The 17,680-nt window shown below is 36.9% G+C and overlaps 1 protein-coding gene across 4 annotated transcripts in view; it reads left to right on the plus strand.

The window, feature by feature from the left end:
• SH3RF2 (SH3 domain containing ring finger 2) overlaps positions 1 to 13,248 on the plus strand; it is a 126,930-nt gene extending 113,682 nt beyond the window's left edge. For 3 of the 4 annotated variants that reach the window (XM_072400916.1, XM_072400915.1, XM_072400914.1), the window contains exons 8-10: positions 6,001 to 6,233; positions 7,900 to 8,243; positions 9,727 to 13,248. In XM_072400916.1, coding sequence (XP_072257017.1) covers positions 6,001 to 6,233; positions 7,900 to 8,243; positions 9,727 to 10,062 — 913 coding nt within the window. In that variant the 3' untranslated portion in view covers positions 10,063 to 13,248. The remainder of the gene's footprint in view (positions 1 to 6,000; positions 6,234 to 7,899; positions 8,244 to 9,726) is intronic. The other variant, XM_072400917.1, reaches the window with a different exon arrangement.
• The last annotated feature ends 4,432 nt before the right edge of the window (positions 13,249 to 17,680 follow it).

A 17,680-nucleotide genomic window follows, 5' to 3' on the forward strand; every position in this document is an offset into this window, starting at 1 on the left:
ATGGCTGCAGCGGGGGCATGGAGGCATGCAGGCTGATGAATCACAGAGCGGGGCAGACACTCTGGGCAAGGAGGAATGGACAGTGGCAAGCACAGAGAGACCACACAGAGCCGGGCAAGTAAGAAACTTTTTTTTTAACAGCATATGTGTAGGCTATATTTGGACCATAAGACGCAGGGACTTTTTTCCCCCACTTCTGGGGGGAAAAAAGTGCTTCTTATGGTCCGAAAAATACGGTAATTACTATTACTGAAGAGGTAAAACCCTGTAATGTTTAAACTGGTGTATCCTTACTGCTCTTGGCTCATGTGTTCTATGCTCCTCCTAAGAAACTATAAAACAGCAAAACACAGCTTTTACATAGATAATAGATACTATCGGGATTTTCAAGAAAGATTGGGTTGTCAAGACAAATATTATAAATTTATGTCTGCCATGTGCTCAGTTGAAACTATTGTAGCGAACGTTAATTTTCAATAATTACAATCTTTTTTCATTTCTTATTACACTTGTGCATTAGCCCAAACATCCCCGTTTATTACATGTCTGCACTTAGTGTTCTTCATATGTTCCTAAAAGTAAAATTGGTATGCATCCTACCTAGCTGATTCCCTATTACCTTGGCAGAACACATTGCCTTTTACATTCATGCGTGAATCCTCATTGCCTAATATGCTTGAAATATTCAAGCAACGGAATGGAAATTGTGGTTTGTGTGCTCATTCTGCATCCTGTTCATTGTTCTTCCCCTAAACCATAACAATAAAACTAACTCCAAGAAAAGGCATAAATAGAATGATAATAAGCAGCACAATCTTGCCGCTGAGCAGGCAATTCTGCATCGCAGAAGATAATTTTATCCTCCTAGAAATATCTCTGCAAATAAAATGAATTGGTATGTTGGTTGCTTTGCCAGTGAGTAGCCGTATTATTTAAAGATAAATCAGAACCACTAGGCAGCCGCATACAGCGCTAGCCAAGTTCGTGAAGATTATACCGTATGGCATAGTTTAGGTTGAATTATGAGAACTTAGACTTTAACTGCATTCTTCAGGGAAAAGAGACAAATCTATGCATCTTTACCAGTAATGTAAGATCCCCTTTAAAACACGTAAATATTCTTTAACTCAATGTAAACATTTCAGAGCTTGGTGGCTTAAAGTGAACCTAACCTGACCTTTAAACATTTCTATGGTATCAGGAGCTCTAACTTGCAAATACCTAGGCTGGCATTCAGATCTGAAGCTGTGGAACCCCCTTAAATCATTGACCAAGACAGTACATGGACTTTCTACTTCTTTCAAACTTACATTTTTTTTCCCACCCCACCTCTATACTAATTCAGTCACTTGTTCTTCAAAAGTCATATTTGAGGATGTCATTGGTCTGACAACTGAGTGTCAGGAGGGAGTAGGGTTGTCGGCACACCAACACTGCTGTTACCTTAGAATGTTATTAGTAAAAGAAAATGGTGAACTGTGAATGTAGCACTCAAAGTGAAACTGAAATTACTATACATTTCCCTTTGAGTTCAGGAGAGACCACTAAATTAGGCATTAACAAACACTTCCAATGTCTGGAGATCACAAGGCCTGTACAGAAGAACTGGAGTGTGAGAGAAAGAAGCAGCATAGTGACCAATTTTTTTTTGTGCTGGCAAAAAAAGGCTAATAGGAGAAAGCAGGGTGATGGACATATGAACTCATCACTCTGCTGCTTTTCCTAGTTCTGTCCAATCACTGGCTGTGGCAAGTCCAAAACAACCTTGGCCCAGAGTAAGTGGAATGAATAAAGCTGACCATCAGACTGGGGCTGTCAGCAGCAGAAAAACAATAGGAGGGGGAATATCTGGATTGCAGCAAAAGTTGGTTTTGTTTGTTTGTTTTTTCATCATTAACTTTAAGTAGTTATTTATTTTTATCTTGTTACTTTTGCCTGTGGTTCTGCAAAAGACTAATAGAAAATGGTAGGGGATCATAGTTACATAGTAGGTTAGGTTGAAAAAAGACATAGGTCCATCAAGTTCAACCACTATGGAAATAAACATGTTCCAGTTATAAAACCCTATAAGACATAGTTGGTCCAGAGGAAGGAAAAAAAACCCTGGTACAATTTGCTTCAGCAGGGAAAAGAAATTCCTTCCTAATTCCATGAGGCATTTGGATGTTACCTGGATCAACAGTCACTGTAACTTTTACTTTAAAGCCCTAATACCCAGTTATATTCTGTGCTTCTAGAAAAACATCCAGCTTTTTCTTAAAGCAATCTATAGTAGTTGCTAAAACTATTTCCTGAGGGAGCCGATTCCACATTTTCACAGACCTTACAGTGAATAATCCCTTCCTTATCCGGAGCTTAAACTTCTTTAAGCTCCTGATAAGCTATAACCTGTAATGATCTCAAAGTAAATAATGGGTAAGAGAGTTCTCTATATGGACCCTTTATAAATTTATACTGGGTGATCATATCCCCCTTAAACGTCTCTTCTCAAGGGAGAATAGATTCAGTTCAGCTAATCTCTCCTCATAGCTGAGCTCCTCCATTCCTTTTATTAATTTAGTTGCCCTTCTCTGCACTCCTTCCAAATCAATAATGTCCTTTTTGTGAACTGGTGACAAAACTTGACTGCAAATTCCAGATGTGGTCTGACCAATGCTTTGTACAGGAGCAGGATAATGTCACCATCTCTGCAGTCTATTCCTCTTTTAATTTGCAGCTGTTATTAGGTCTATGATCTACCAGAACCCCCAGATCCTTTTCCATTTCTGACCCCAAATGTATTATCCCTAGACAGTATGAAGCATGCATGTTGTTAGCTCCCATGTGCATAATTTTTTATCTATATTAATGTCATTTGCCACTTGACTGCCCAATCAAACAGTACATCCAGGTCTGCTTGTTTTTTATAGACATCCTATATGGACCTATTTTCATTACATAGTTTGATGTTATCTGCAAACACAGAAATGGTACTTTTAATCCCAAACTCTATATCATTTATAAAGATGTTAAACAGTAAAGGTCCCAACACTGATCCCTTGGGTACACCACTAATAACCTTGGACCATTAAGAGTATGAATTAATTATAACTCTCTGGATGCGATCTTTAAGCCAGTTCTCTATCCATTTACAGATTGACTTTTATAAACCTATCAACCCTAACTTGCATATTAACCGGCTGTGGGGTACAGTGTCAAATGTTTTAGCAATGTCCAAGTACACTATATCAATTGCTATTCCACAGTCTACCTGTTTACTTACTTCCTCTTAAAAAGAGAGTAAATTGCTTTGACAACTTCTGTCTTTCATGAAGCCATGCTGACTATCACTTATAATACTATTTTCCAATAGAAACTCCTCTATGTGGTTCCTTATCAAACTCTCTAACACCTTTCCAACTATGGACGTTAAACTAACGGGTCTGTAGTTACCTGGTAATGATTTTGCTCCCTTTTTGAAGATAGGAACCACATTGGCCTTACGCCAATCCATCGGTACCTTGCCAGTGACTAAAGAGTCCCTAAAAATTAAAAATAGTGGCTTTGAAATAACTGAGCTCAGCTCTTTGAGGACACGTGGATCATGCTTTAAAAGAGCTGCAGATTTCTTCCCTGCTGTCATAGTGGGGGAGATGTCTGCCCTTCTATTGGCAGAATTTTATTGTCACTGAAAATGATGGTGAAATTAGGAAGGCCAAAGAAAGCATTGAATAAGAAAGTAAAATACAAAACATAAACAAAACATTTGTCTATGCATTACAGAAGTATAATGTAAATGCATTCATTAAATTTATATTATTGATGGAGCAATGTTTACCTAATTTCCTGCTTACACTATTCCTTGCTTAAATGAATGTCAACCTTCTCAGTAGAAAAATCAGTGTCTGTTAGATTATGTAATACTGCGTATACATGTTAAAAATGATACTTATTAGAAATAAAAAGTAAATATTGTTCACAGCCTATGATAAATGGCTTTATGCCTTGTGGAACAGTATTGTTGAGTTTTATTGGAAGCATGAAGCAAACAATCAATGAGTCTCATTTATCCAATGTGTCTGAAAGAAAAAGTGGGGTTTTCATACTACTCAGTCAGAGTTTATTTTTCTAGTGCAAGTTAAAAAATAGCTTTGTATACTTTTGATAAATACCTAAATATGCAGAAGGTATATATTAAAAAATATTTGAAAAGAAAAACTGTCTGTGTTAGAAATTACAATCAAATAGTTAAACCCTGTTATATGTAAATCACCCTTAAAAAACAAACCCAATCATACAATAAAACAAGAAGACTTTATTTGCAGAAAATCAGTGCAGGGTTTTTCTGATGTATTGAAACATGTAAGGAGTTTGGATATGTAATACATTACATGTTCTTGCTGTACCATTAAAATTCATTTACAAAAGTTCACTAAGTGCAGTGAATTTTCCCAGTTATCGAAACTCAGCTGATTTAAACTTTTCAATCATGTGCAAGCAAAAATCATGTTCTTTGTTACATTGGGCGTTCTTTACAAGGTGAATGCATCTTGCTGTGTCTGAGAACTGTCAAAGAAAACATGCCATAAGTTGTGACAAACCTATTTTTTATATCTATAACTCTCATAGAACAGCAAACAGTCCACTTTTTGTAGCACCAAAGAACACTTAAAAAATCCTTGAAAACCACATACAACTGCTATATGTAATTTCCAGGTATTTTTAAAAGCATTTATTGAAACGTTTAATCACTTTACACTGCTGGAGCCTGCCCATGGCGCAACAGATTCTACATACCAACATTACAAGATGCAAAACAAGAAAATCTTTTAGCAAACTATGTAAACAAAGACACCTTCTTAGTTATGTAGACCACAACAAATGTTTACTGGTGAAACAGTACCATTTTTAACATTTTTTTTTCCTGTCTATTGAGTTTTTGAATAACAACACAACATTATTCTGGCTATATAAAAGGTGTTGTACAGTGCAGAACCTTTTGTAGTTAAAACATCATTTTTTGTAGTGAAGTTTTTACATCATAACATATATATATATATATATATATATATATATATATATATATATATATATATATATATATATAGAAGCCCTATTAGGGAAACCCAAGTGGAACGTTGTCAAAACACAACTTTCAAATGTCAAAAGAGTCTAAAAGGAAATGCTGCCCACATGAAATCTGTACTTTGATCCTCCTCTGCTAATGAACAATACAAATCCTAGTCTTTAAAAGCAGCAGTAAAGTCTAGTACACATAAGCAGATCCAACTGTTTAGTCGGATTGATTATTTAAGTAGTAATTGGTTAGAAGTCCCAAAATTTGCACACACTAATACAATATTCTGCACTTCCAATAGTTTTTCTTGGATAGAAAGTGGATCAGAATACTGATTAAATTTGATCAATCATTTGTACACACAACAGGACTTGTGTGCTTTTAATTGAATTTACCAACACATCCATACTAGCCGCATTTGGCCAGAAACATAAAAATGATTTATTTGCTGTTAGCCAGCTGTTGATTTCAATTCACAAAAATTTTAGCACATTCTTTCATTCGTGAGGACGCTAGGCATTCAATAGTGTCCTCACAAAGCCATGAAATTCAACATATTCATTTAAAATTGGGTTTAAAACCCATATACACAGTGGGCCCTTGTGCAGAACTGACACCCTCTCCCCTTGCAGAACTTACATGGTGCTTTTTTGGGAGCCCTTGTTGGCTGAAAAGGGTTTAGGGGCTCTCATGCTGTTTATACACAAACTTTTTAACTACGGTTAAGACTTAATATCTTCCTCACATTAGGAGCTAAGTTATGTGAAGGGCATAGTGATGTCCGAACTCTCCAGTGATGAAGGATCTGGCAAAACATAACTAGGATTGTCTAGTGATGTGGAACATTTCATGCCGGAACCTTCAGTTGCAAGTTATGAGGTACATCATATCAATATATATATAAAAGGGGATAATAACTAACATGTGCATTTTCTATTTTATAGCAAGAAACCGTCAAACTTTGCCGATCCTAGACTTCCTTCCCAGCAGACCAAGTGGATTTCAAGCAACGTCTCTGTGTCTTCACAAAGCAGCATGTCAGAAACTGGAATCAGTAGACCAGTCAGGGCTTTTCATGTGCCAACTGCTGTGGTGGAACCAGTGAAAAAAAGCCCAACACATTCCTCTGCTATGGTACCTGTGACCCTTAGACGGAGGAACAGCAGCTTGAAAAAAAGTTAGTTTAGATCTGTAAATTTTTTTAAAATGCACAAACTACTCTGTAAAATTGAAACCTAAAAACACAAAATAGAGACAATTGTTAAGCAAAGGGGTAATACATAGTGCCAAACAACTCTTACTCCTTAAATATTTTCAAATTACCTGCCTAACTTCAAAAACGTTTAAAAATCCTTAGTTATCTCATCCATTTCATCCAGTCTAAACTTATGATTCATTCTTCTAGGGTCTAAACCAGAAATGTGTACTATAATCAATGCCAATTTATACTGATTTGGTTGACCTATTTATTTAAAAACCTGGTAGTGGTTACAATTCCAAAAAGCAAACAAAGTACATTAGAGATTCACAAGAGAGTTAACTATAGTTCAGTGCCCATGTGTTCTGAATAATGCATTATTTTATCTATTCTTGTTGTAGGACATATGGACTAGTATCAGAATAGTGGTAAACGTGATTGTTTTCAGTTCTTAAATTACAGAAATCATCTTCCAATCATCCAAATCCTTTGTACTTTTACACTAACATGATTAAACAAGGTTAGGACTGTATCTGTATTATAGCCATTTTTTATCCCAATGATGCATATTTTTACCTTCAGTTTCAGATGATTCTGAGACCATTCAAGATTAATTGGTGGTTCATATGACCTTTTTCAAGCTGTTTTTGCATTTCCATGTGTCACACTTACCTCTTCCTCACTAAAGCGCAGGCATCTCTTTCCTGTGCATGCGTGCAGTTCTGACTCTGGGCTGCCTCTGCTCCCAAGATTTATCAGTTTTGCCAATCTGCTGGCCAATCAGAAAATAGCCTCTTAATTATCCCTGGCTATTTAGCTACCTCAGACACTGCACTCAGTGTTCGTGCAACATGTCTCCACTAGTGGTGAGCCCCTAGTTTGTTGAGCTAGTTCCTGTTCTCCTGTTGCCTAATTCAGTTTTTCCTCTGTCCAGCTCCTGTGTTAAACCCTTGTTGCCCAGTCTGTTGTTTCTAACCTATTCCCTTGTGCTGTTCCAGTGTTCCTCTCTGTCTGTGGATATTCCTGTGTCACCTGTGCCTCCTGTTGCTTCCAGTGTTTCCTGTGTTCCCTGTGTCCACAGTGGCCCCTGTGTCACTGGTGTCTATTACATGGATCCTTGGTATTTGACCCCGGGCTTGTGACCTGACCTCTTTTGCTTGCTGCCTGCCCTGACCCTGGCTTTCCTTGACAATTCTGCTGCCTTGTGATTTGGTACCGTGTATTTTCCTGCTCACCCTGGTGTGGCCAAGGACCGCAATCGGGCTGTAACCAGGAGCGCAACATCCTTACCACTAGAAGCTCTGGAGAAGACCTGGTTGCCACTTAGACTCTGCGCCTTGGCCCTTCCCAGGGCTCACACCACTTTTGTGCAAGCCGTACCGCCCCCCTAGTGGGCTTGTATGGATAGCTCGTTCTGAACTAAACAAAAGACAATCATTACTGACCCTTAAGGGTGGGTGCTTAGTATATGTTCAAGATGCTCAGTACCATTTATTATTTAGTGCCTACAACATTCGGCAATATTGACAGAGCTTAAAAACATAGGTTTCGACTTCTATGTGCATCTGGTACTTGTATACCACTAAATTCTTTGTGAAAAAGAAAAGCAGATTACAAATTAATACTATCTCATATGTTTTACCAGATTTTCCTCCTCAGAAGACTGCACAAAACAGTTTAGGATCCCAGCCTGTGGGCACCATCAGCCGGTCACCCTCTGCAGTTACTCAACCTCAGCAGATCATTATCAATGCTGCTTATTCCAGTGTTGGAGCCAGTGCTGAAACCCGCACCAGGCCATATTCATTGTATGATGCCCTACCCATTGATAATAGACCAGTGGATTATAGAAGATATTCTGCAGCCAGTTCAATTGCTTTGGAGCCAAAGGAGCTGGTATCCAGGAACAATTTAACACTGAAACCTCCGATTTCTGCTCCTCCTTCTATTTTGGTTAAGCCTGACACACCTAAAAGTGGCCCTGAAAAGGTAAATACCGTAAACATTTTGCAGTAATTCATAAGCAGGCTTATTGTCTTGAAGAAGGTCTTCTTTCAGGACCACTCATTTCAAAGACAGCAATGCTGTCTTCCAAAGGCATAGCATTGCTAAAAGATCTTAACTGCACTGAATATTAACAGGGACACTGTAAATGTACTTATTAATTGCTTATTGGATGACTCTGCCCATTTAACCCCTCTTTATTTATATAGATATAACAATGGCAACAGTCACCTGACTGTATGCAAAAGACCCTATCTGTGAGATAATTTGAACGATTGTCATCTTTGTGTCATCTAGCAATTCATATATCCTAAACAAACCAAAGTGAATATACCTTCAGTGCTTATGTATATACAAATCAGAGGTTCTGAGCACGGACAGTTTAATTCTGATATAATTTAACCTAGAACTCCCAGCACATATGTGAGGTTGGGGCTTGGCTGCTCCTTACCCAAATAGAGGTACATATAAGGTTTTTTGTCTTAGGATTTATAAATAGTTTAGAACGATGTGAATTAATATAGTATAGTAGTAATAGTAATATACCCTAAGATAACAATTATTATTATTTTGTTCAGTCCTAACAGGATGCTATTGTTTAAGCATTAATGAGACCTAAAAGAAATTTTGTATATATAATGTAGAAGTTTTCTATGACAAGTTGGTTACTCTTTTGTTTGACAAATTGTTGTACTCCCCACTTGTATTCTAAAATATTTAAAAAAATCTCAATAAAAACCTTGGAAAACAGGTTTTAGAATTAGTGCTCAGGTTACAGATTAGTTTAGGGGTATGCAACCTTAGAGAAGTGGGGATCCCTTCTCTCTACACTGAGATGCAAGTTCTTTTTGTGTTGTTATACCACGATACAACAATAAATGTCATTAGCAAATGGTTGTTAGTAATTCAACACCAATAAACACTAACAAGCCACTTTATGATGTCAAGACAATCATGAACAATTGTTACGAGCCACAAAAGTCTAATGCAGCTTTTCTTGACCTTCTTAACACAGGCCAACCCTTAAAATAACTTTCAGGCCTTCAGGGAACCCCTTCTATAATTACTATATCCCTTACGTACAGTATATTAGTGTGTTGATCAGTGGGAAGAAATAGGAAAATGCCACTTTAGTGTAATAACATTTTGAATGTCCCATTTTTAACCATATTACTTGCAGTCTCCTGCCTCTAAAGTACACCCTGGTATGTTGTGGAGAATCTGCTCCTGGGAGGTGGACCCATCATAATACCACACCCTCTACTGGAGACCAATAGCAACATGTTTACATCCGTTGAATACCACAAAAATTGCAATTTTTAAATATTACTTATCTTCTAGAAACACATCATAATTACATAATAGGTGCTGCAGAGAATAGTGCAATGCATAGGGTTTGGTAATTGTGCTGGTATAATTTATTACAATAATTTGATAACACTTTTGTATTATGTATTTCTCTATTTAGCAGGTAAAGACGGTAAGATTTATGAATCACAGTCCTCCAGCTTTGAAACGCCAAAGTGTTGTATTTGATGTGAAAGATGAGGAGGCCTTCTATCAGAATGTCATGCCAGAAAGCCTGCAGCTTGGAGAATCCACATTGACTGTACCACTACGACCAAGTCCCGCCTTGGTCAAGAAGACAGAAGGTCGTAAAATACAGAAGCTTAGGAGTATTGGCAATGATGTAACACCTATCCCTCCACAATCAACACTCTCCTTTCCCAAAAAACGGACCCTCAATGATAACTCAAACAGGGTCAGCGCAATCTATCAAGCTCAAGAGATCCCATCAACCTAATGCTTTTGCCTTGATTTAACTCGGTCTGTTTTTTTCCCACCTTGGCACATTAAATTAGATTTTGTGTCTGAGAGTTTCACTATAATTTTCTCATCAATCCATTTTGTCACACCGGACAGACTTACCATGACAAACAAAGGATCACTGGCACCTTCAATTATGGATGTCTCTTGTAAACCCTCATTCTTATTATCAAGACAGGTCTGTGTGAGGCATGCTGTCATACTCTTTGCTACATGAAGATATATAGTGGATATTTTTGACAAGCTGACTGGGTTATTTTTCTCTGTAGGAAATAAGGTCACTTTTTTTGCCTTGATTTTTTGCTTTAATGTAATTTTATGCCTTTTTTTTAAAGATTTGCACTCATTTTAGAATGTAATTTTACCTTAATGCCAAAAAGTTGTAGTAGTTTGTATATCAGCAATTAAATATAAGAAAAGGTAAATTTTTTTGAGTCCATTTAAGCACATCTTAAACTATAGGAGCAAACCATGCTTATAACTAACATTGATAAAATGCATTTTTACAGAAGCACCAGCATCCTCTGTGGATCGAGATGGCAAGTTCGATTGAACCAAATATAAAAGACAGCTATCTTAAAACTAACATTGAAAAAAAAGCACTTATATATAAAAATCTTCAGTGTATGGGACTCATGTGAATAACTGAATAAGCTATTAAAGCCAGGTAGGCTTAAAACAATCTTTGATAAAAACACATTTTTACAGAATTATCTCCATTCTCTGTGTATAGGAATCTCATAATGGGATGATCCAAGTATATCAACTGCTGTTAATGATAATAACTGGTTCACCAGTGCTCAGTATAGTCTCATGTGTTCATGGCTGTACAAGTACAGACTTAAGGGAATTTTCCATTATTATAAAAATGTGAGATGGAAATTGAAAATGAGTAAAATAATTGTACATTAAGGGGTTGTATTTTCAGCCTGGGCTTTGGCTTTAGCAATACTTCTGTGTCTAATTAATTAAAAAAGGCAGAAATAGGAGTGATTGGCAGGAAGTAATATCCTATTCAAACAGTATTTTTACTGTAAACAGTATTGGTAAACAGTATTTTTACTCACCGCCTTTGAGCAAAAGTAAAAATGAGCTTTTAAAAGTCGTTTACAATTTATCATTCTGCAGCTTTCTTTAAAATTTAACCTTTAATACTCTTCTTGTTTCTTCTTCTGCATTGCTTATGTGCCATGGGGTTTCCATTAAGGACTACAAGTGGTCATTCCAACACACATTCTCAGGCTCTATTGTTATTAATGAAAACACACCCAGAAAAATGCCTTCTTCAGAGTGCACTGACAAACAACAAAAGGTTGAAAACAAGTATTTTTTGGCAATTGGCAATTGTTTCATTCACAGTGCTTTATAACACAATATCATGCAGTTAAGGTTCCAATCTTCTTTATTGCATGAAACTAGCCATCTTCGGAACAAGCAATAATTAGATTAGATTGGTTTTGCAACCTGAAGCAAAATTCTAACATTAAGGTGGGGTCCACTTTGTTCCTTTGTTGATCAGGTTTGTATTTTTATACCTTCAAATTTAGTTTAGAATGCTTCCATTGCAGTGGTGCTGTATTTCACTAGATTGGCGAGCTTGAAGTGACCTAGGTGGTTGGGAATGAAGCACATAATTTAAAAGAACCTGTACCCTAATTATTATGATAACTTCCATCATTGTCTTATATTTAAAAGTGAGTTAGTGACCTGAAATTAATATGCACATATCAAGTATCCTGATACCTCACTGTCTGCATTCTTGTTTTGGGTCAGTTAACTACTCAACAGTGATATAAGGATAAGTATGTAAGCCCTGAACAGTGCACTTTCAGATACAAGTTACCGATGGCAGCTTCAACATTACATCTTAACAGGTTTACTTTTTAAAGGGAATGTATAAAGTTTTTTTTTAATAAACTGTATTTAAATTTTAGCTACTAAAATACAAATTAGATTTTTCAGGTATTAAATATTGCATATCAATATTTATATTTATAACTTGCAGTTAGTTTATGGAGTCCTGTACAAGTTCTATGTCTCTTTCTTAGAGCTGCTGTGCTAAAGAAAGGACAAGAATGACTTACATCTCCGCTTACTTTATCTAAGAAATACAGCATTGTCTTTAATCATCATTCTACCAAAATGTTGAATTTTAGTTATATCTCAAACCATGTGAACTTCGTCAGCTGACTGTTTGTCTGAATTCTCCAACAGTATTTCTCATTCTGTTTGTAATGTACTCCAACTCTGCCCCTCTTCACCTGGGCCTTTTACCTATCCCCCTTTCTCTGCCATGTTCCAGCATCTTTTGTTCCATTTGACATAACATAAATGATTCCCACAGGTGGAGAGGGACCTTCTCAAAATGATGACTTCATGTGTGCAGACCCGGGAACTTAATCCCAGTGATCTCATTAGAAAAGGAGAGTCACATGAAACTGTCAAGTGACTAAAGTGCTTGGCCACATAGAGTGGTGGTTCATCTAATCTGTAACTGCCTGCATTAACATTAGCTAGTCCTATTGGGAAGCACTTCCCTCACCCTAACTAGCCCAAGGGGCAAGACTTCACCTCTTGAATGCAAGCGACTGTGCCCTCATTCATTCGAGCAATAAATATACAATGCATCAATGCAATTGTTCATGTAACACCTCATAATGTAAAGGTGTGATTCAGTCTTTAAAGTTTTTACTACCAGTTATATTGACTTAAGGGCAGGTTTTGAAATTATAACAATGCATAAAGTCTTGTCATGTAGAGTTTCAAGCCCTTGCTACCTAAAAGTAGGTATGATCTGGATAAGTAATATGACGTGTAATGACTCTGTCACAATAAAGATCGAATAGATGGTTTAGAGTGGTAAAAGGAAATAAACTGAAGTAAGCAAATTTTTCATGTTATACAGAGATAAATTGGCTATCTTTCAAGAGAGGAATGCTGTATGTATGAAAAATTTATAATTTCATGACAGATGTCCTATATATTGAAACCATTTATTTAAATGGGGCTTAAATAAATGCGTCTTATTCCAATCTGTTGTATTTTTGTATTTGCAATTACATTTTTGTTCGTTCGATAAGGACAGAAAATTCCATAAGCCTCATTGTACATTAGAATGAACAATGCCAATAAATGTTTTGCTATAACCTCAAAAGCATCCATTAAATGATTTTCTTGACCTGTTATATGTATTGGATAATATTAAGGTATTATTGAAACCTGCAAACAAACCTGGAATGGATTTCTTAAAAATTAGAGTGAAAAATTTGCTAAGAAATTTTCCCAAAAGTCAATTTAATTATTTCATTTTTAGATAGCTAATAGTTTCAATCCTGGACCAGATCCTTTCCGGGTTTGCTGGATGACCCAGGTTCACACATGATAGTCTTTCTTCTCCAGTCTTGGAGAGCTTTAGTAAATCAGGCCCACTGTGTCTATAGAAAACAACCACCGTGTGTGTCTCCCATAGGATGTCCCACAAGGTCTTTGACAATGCTAGGGGTTATTATTTCAAGCACTAACACCAATTGTGTTAATATTGGGTTAATATTGCATCAATTAACACTAGTGCTAGGGAATATAATTGCAGCCACTGACACCAATGTAGGAGGTTACCATTATTGTCACTGACATCAATGAGAGGCTATTGTTACTGTCACTAACACCAATTATAGGACCTATTTTATCTCTACTTTTTTTAGTGCACCCTCAACCTTATTTTGTCTCAAACACAGCAAAGTTAGAGGTGAAAAAGTGCCACACCATAAGCCTTATGCCACTATTTTGGCCACACCTACAAGTGTTCTGCATTTCTTCCTGATCTCATTAGGTGTCTATTTATTTTTAAATGATGTCAACCATGCATATATCTGCCAGGAAAGATCAGTCTAGTACGGAACAGCTTCACATGATGTGCTTTCTAATGTCTTTTTGCTAACATGCTGTCATAAAAATATGCAGTGTCACCAATCTGCATTCACAAGGCTAATGTGTTTTTTTTTCTCAGCAATCTGCAAAGGATGGAAGAGGGAGAAAACAATAAACAGTTAATTGAGTGTTTTATTATGCATACCAGTATCAGGCATAGGACGATTTATTTACAACACCCTCATTTTACAATTCTGTTTGTGTGCTTGGATTTCACTCAGCCCATTAACTTTCAGTCTAATAGTTCCCCCAGGTGTCATTATTCAGTGGTCACATTTCATTGAGACTTAATGAAATTGTGAAAAAAGTAAAGAAGTTCTTTCTGGCTTGAAGAATTGTATTAAAAGAAACATAAAGAAGATATATGTGTACGTGTTCCTGAAGCCAAATAGAGGCAAATATATAGAGACATTTAAGATCATGTTGTCCCTGGTTCTACAGGTTTTATTTTTGTTAGCACCTCATTTGATTTGCCCGAATTTATGATATTGTTTGTGTGCTACAGCCTCATCTTGCTGATATCATTATTGTTATGACAGATTGATATTGCACTTTTACAGTGCGAATGTCTTGCTTTCTGAGCAAGGTAAAACTGATCAGTCTTGCTATTTTGTCTGCAATAACAAACAGTTCATTTTAGGTTGGGGATAGTTTTGTCTTGTACAATTGTTTTATATCAGGAAAATAAATTGGTTCTTGTGGACTTTATAGGGCCACCTTCCACCCTCTGTAGGTCAAGTAGGAACATCTGTGTGTGCTGTCTCTGTCTCTATAAATGGCCTTTCATACATTTGCCCCATAGCTATAAAAGGTGGGGGGCTTAGCATACATTGCAGGGTTTTGAAGCACATTTATAAAATGGCCCCTTCCACATATTTATTTCATGAGATAAATTTGGAATGGGTTACAAAGCCTTATCTGTTTTATTGCTATCTTTCCCCCAATATCAAGCTTTTCCCCCACTTCTAGACGGTGTGATTTTTCCATCTGATATTCTATCTGATACCTGATCTTTCAGGGTGTGACAGATTGTCATCTGGACAGGAACCAGTGGAAATCTTGTTATCAAAGATATGTACATCAACAAAAATTTGACAGGACAAGACCTTTACTCGAGCTAAAACTTTTCACTAAAGCACTAACAGGCATTTATAGGGGATTCAAGCGTAGGTGCTGACCTAAACAAAGTGTCATCGTCTAAAATTATAAAAAACATATGTTTGCACAGAGTATTAAGTTGAACAATTTAAATGCCCCTGATGCTGTTCATGTAACAAAACATAATGGGTAGGCTTTACTCAATTCGGGTTCATCAAGGGGTTTCTTGAGTCATGAGCAATTTAGACCTCTCAGGTCAATTATCGTTGATGTCAATGGTCTTTTTGGTAAGGGTAAAATTCTTTCCTATGGCCAGCCATATAAGCCTGACATTCTTCCCACTGACTGTCACCTAAATATACTGTGAACTGCTATAGTAATTATAGCAGTGGTTCCCTGGGATCTGAAAATTATTTCTGGATCTGGAGCACAAAGTACACATTAATGGACTTTTGGATTAAGCAATTGTACACAAAGATATGCATTATTGTATCCTAGTTGTTTTTGATCATTTAAACAATTTATTTCATGTTTATGTATGTACTGGCTGTTTTTTAACATAGGAATATCTTTTGTTAGGGTGTGCAGCACACTTTTAAAGGTAATAATATACAACAAATAATCCTCTCTCACCATTTAAAAATACAAAATAAGGTAACTCTTGAAATAACTTTTAGGATTTAGGGAACCCCTGCTATAATTACTGTATGGACCCTTGGAAGAACGTCACCCTCACAGATAGCCAAATAGATTACTGGTGTCAGGTAAACTGTCCTGGGAAATACAAATTGATTGTTGCTACTGTAGCAACCTCTGGATGAAACCTAAGGTTCAATAGAACTCATAGAAATAGTTACATGCTAGTGTGGTGCAGTGTAAATGCATTTCTTTAGGACCTGCTACATTTAAACACTGAAACCCTTAAACAAATGTGAATTTGCTGACCTGCATTTGATGTGTGTTTTAAATGTAGGAGAACAATGCCCACCTACATAAGCCTCAAGGACTATGTCATGATTAATCTGGGTATTGCCAGTGACAGCATTGCTAACTGACCATTTACCTGTTTTAATGAGGTCAATGCTTTCCTAGTTGAACTAGCAAGATGTCTCTCTACTGAAAGAGATTTTCCATTATTCTGAGCAACAAGGTAGCTATTATATACAATAGCTGTTTGTAATATGTTTAAGTCTTTACAGGAACCAATATAATTAAGGCCGTTTCTGGTTGTGATTGCGCTGAAACTCAACTACAAAAACATTTCTTTGCAATTATATGTTCTTATAGAATAATTTACTGTGACATGAGTAAAAGCATTTTAATCATTTGTCCGTCTTTGGATTATGTTTCCATGGCAGCATGAACTAGTGAGCACTTGCCACTCCGAGCTAGAACAGTGCATGTAGGGTCACTATTGTAAACATAACTTATATTTAGCGGAGTATCATTTCGACCTTTGCTAAAGCACATTGTATTCTGCACTTGTACTAGCATTAATGGTCCACAGATGTATTTTAATGTTGAATTTATTGGGTATGAAGTGAAGATCAAAAACAGAGGAGCATAACCTCAAACCAGCAGGGGGGAAGTTAAAAACTAACCATAGAAATTATTACTTTACAGAAAGAGTAGTCTTTGCTTGGGACAAGTTTCCAGCAGAGACAGTGCCCCTGATTCATCAATGAAATCCGCGCTCGCTTGAAGCGCGAACGTACGCGCGGCCATCGATCGCGGATTACCCCGGTCCGGACTCGAGTATGCGCGTACACTCGCCTCACTACCAGCCGGATTCCAGCCTTCACAATAGGGAGCGCGAATCTGCCAATTAAGGCGATTAGATTTCAGCTGCGCGATTAAGTTAATGCAAGATCGCCAGTAAAAAGCTGTCGGATAAGCGCGGCTCCGTGCGCGAGCTTTTTCTGTTGCTGAATAGCGCGACCGCGTACGATTCCGGATCGCTAATACGAATGCGCGACCGATAATCCGATTCTGCTTGATGAATCAGGGGCAGTAAGTCAACTAACAGACAGCAAATGTAAACATATTTAGGATATACAACAGACAAAAAAAATAAAATAAGAAGAAAGACAAATATTTTAAAACTGGGATTGGGGAGGTGACCGTTGTGGTTGGGGTGTTCCATATATTTGATAGCCTGCTTGGCTTTGTTTCTGCTATAATTCTTTTCTATTTCTAAAATAAATTGTTTAAATGTTGCTGAAGTGGCCTGCTATGTATTATGATACAAAATGCTTCTCTTAGAAAAGAGATATGGGAGCTGCCATTGCCAAAAGATATTTAGATTTAAATAAATGGTAAGAGACAAAAAGGTAAACCTTAACCCCAGCTAACATTTGTAAGTAGTTTCATATACTGTATAAAGCTTGTTATATAAAGCCCAACCCCAGTTACTCTGTATGTGTATGGCCTCCTGTCCTACTGAACCTCATACCCCAAGTACTTGTTCTGGTATCACAAAAATCTCCCTATTGGGGTTCCAAATTACAATTACAAACAACTTTACATTTACAGTATCCACTGTTCATTTTGCATTTTAAATGCTTAGAATT

This window comes from Pyxicephalus adspersus, chromosome 2, assembly GCF_032062135.1.
Source record: "Pyxicephalus adspersus chromosome 2, UCB_Pads_2.0, whole genome shotgun sequence".
Lineage (NCBI taxonomy): Eukaryota > Metazoa > Chordata > Amphibia > Anura > Pyxicephalidae > Pyxicephalus > Pyxicephalus adspersus.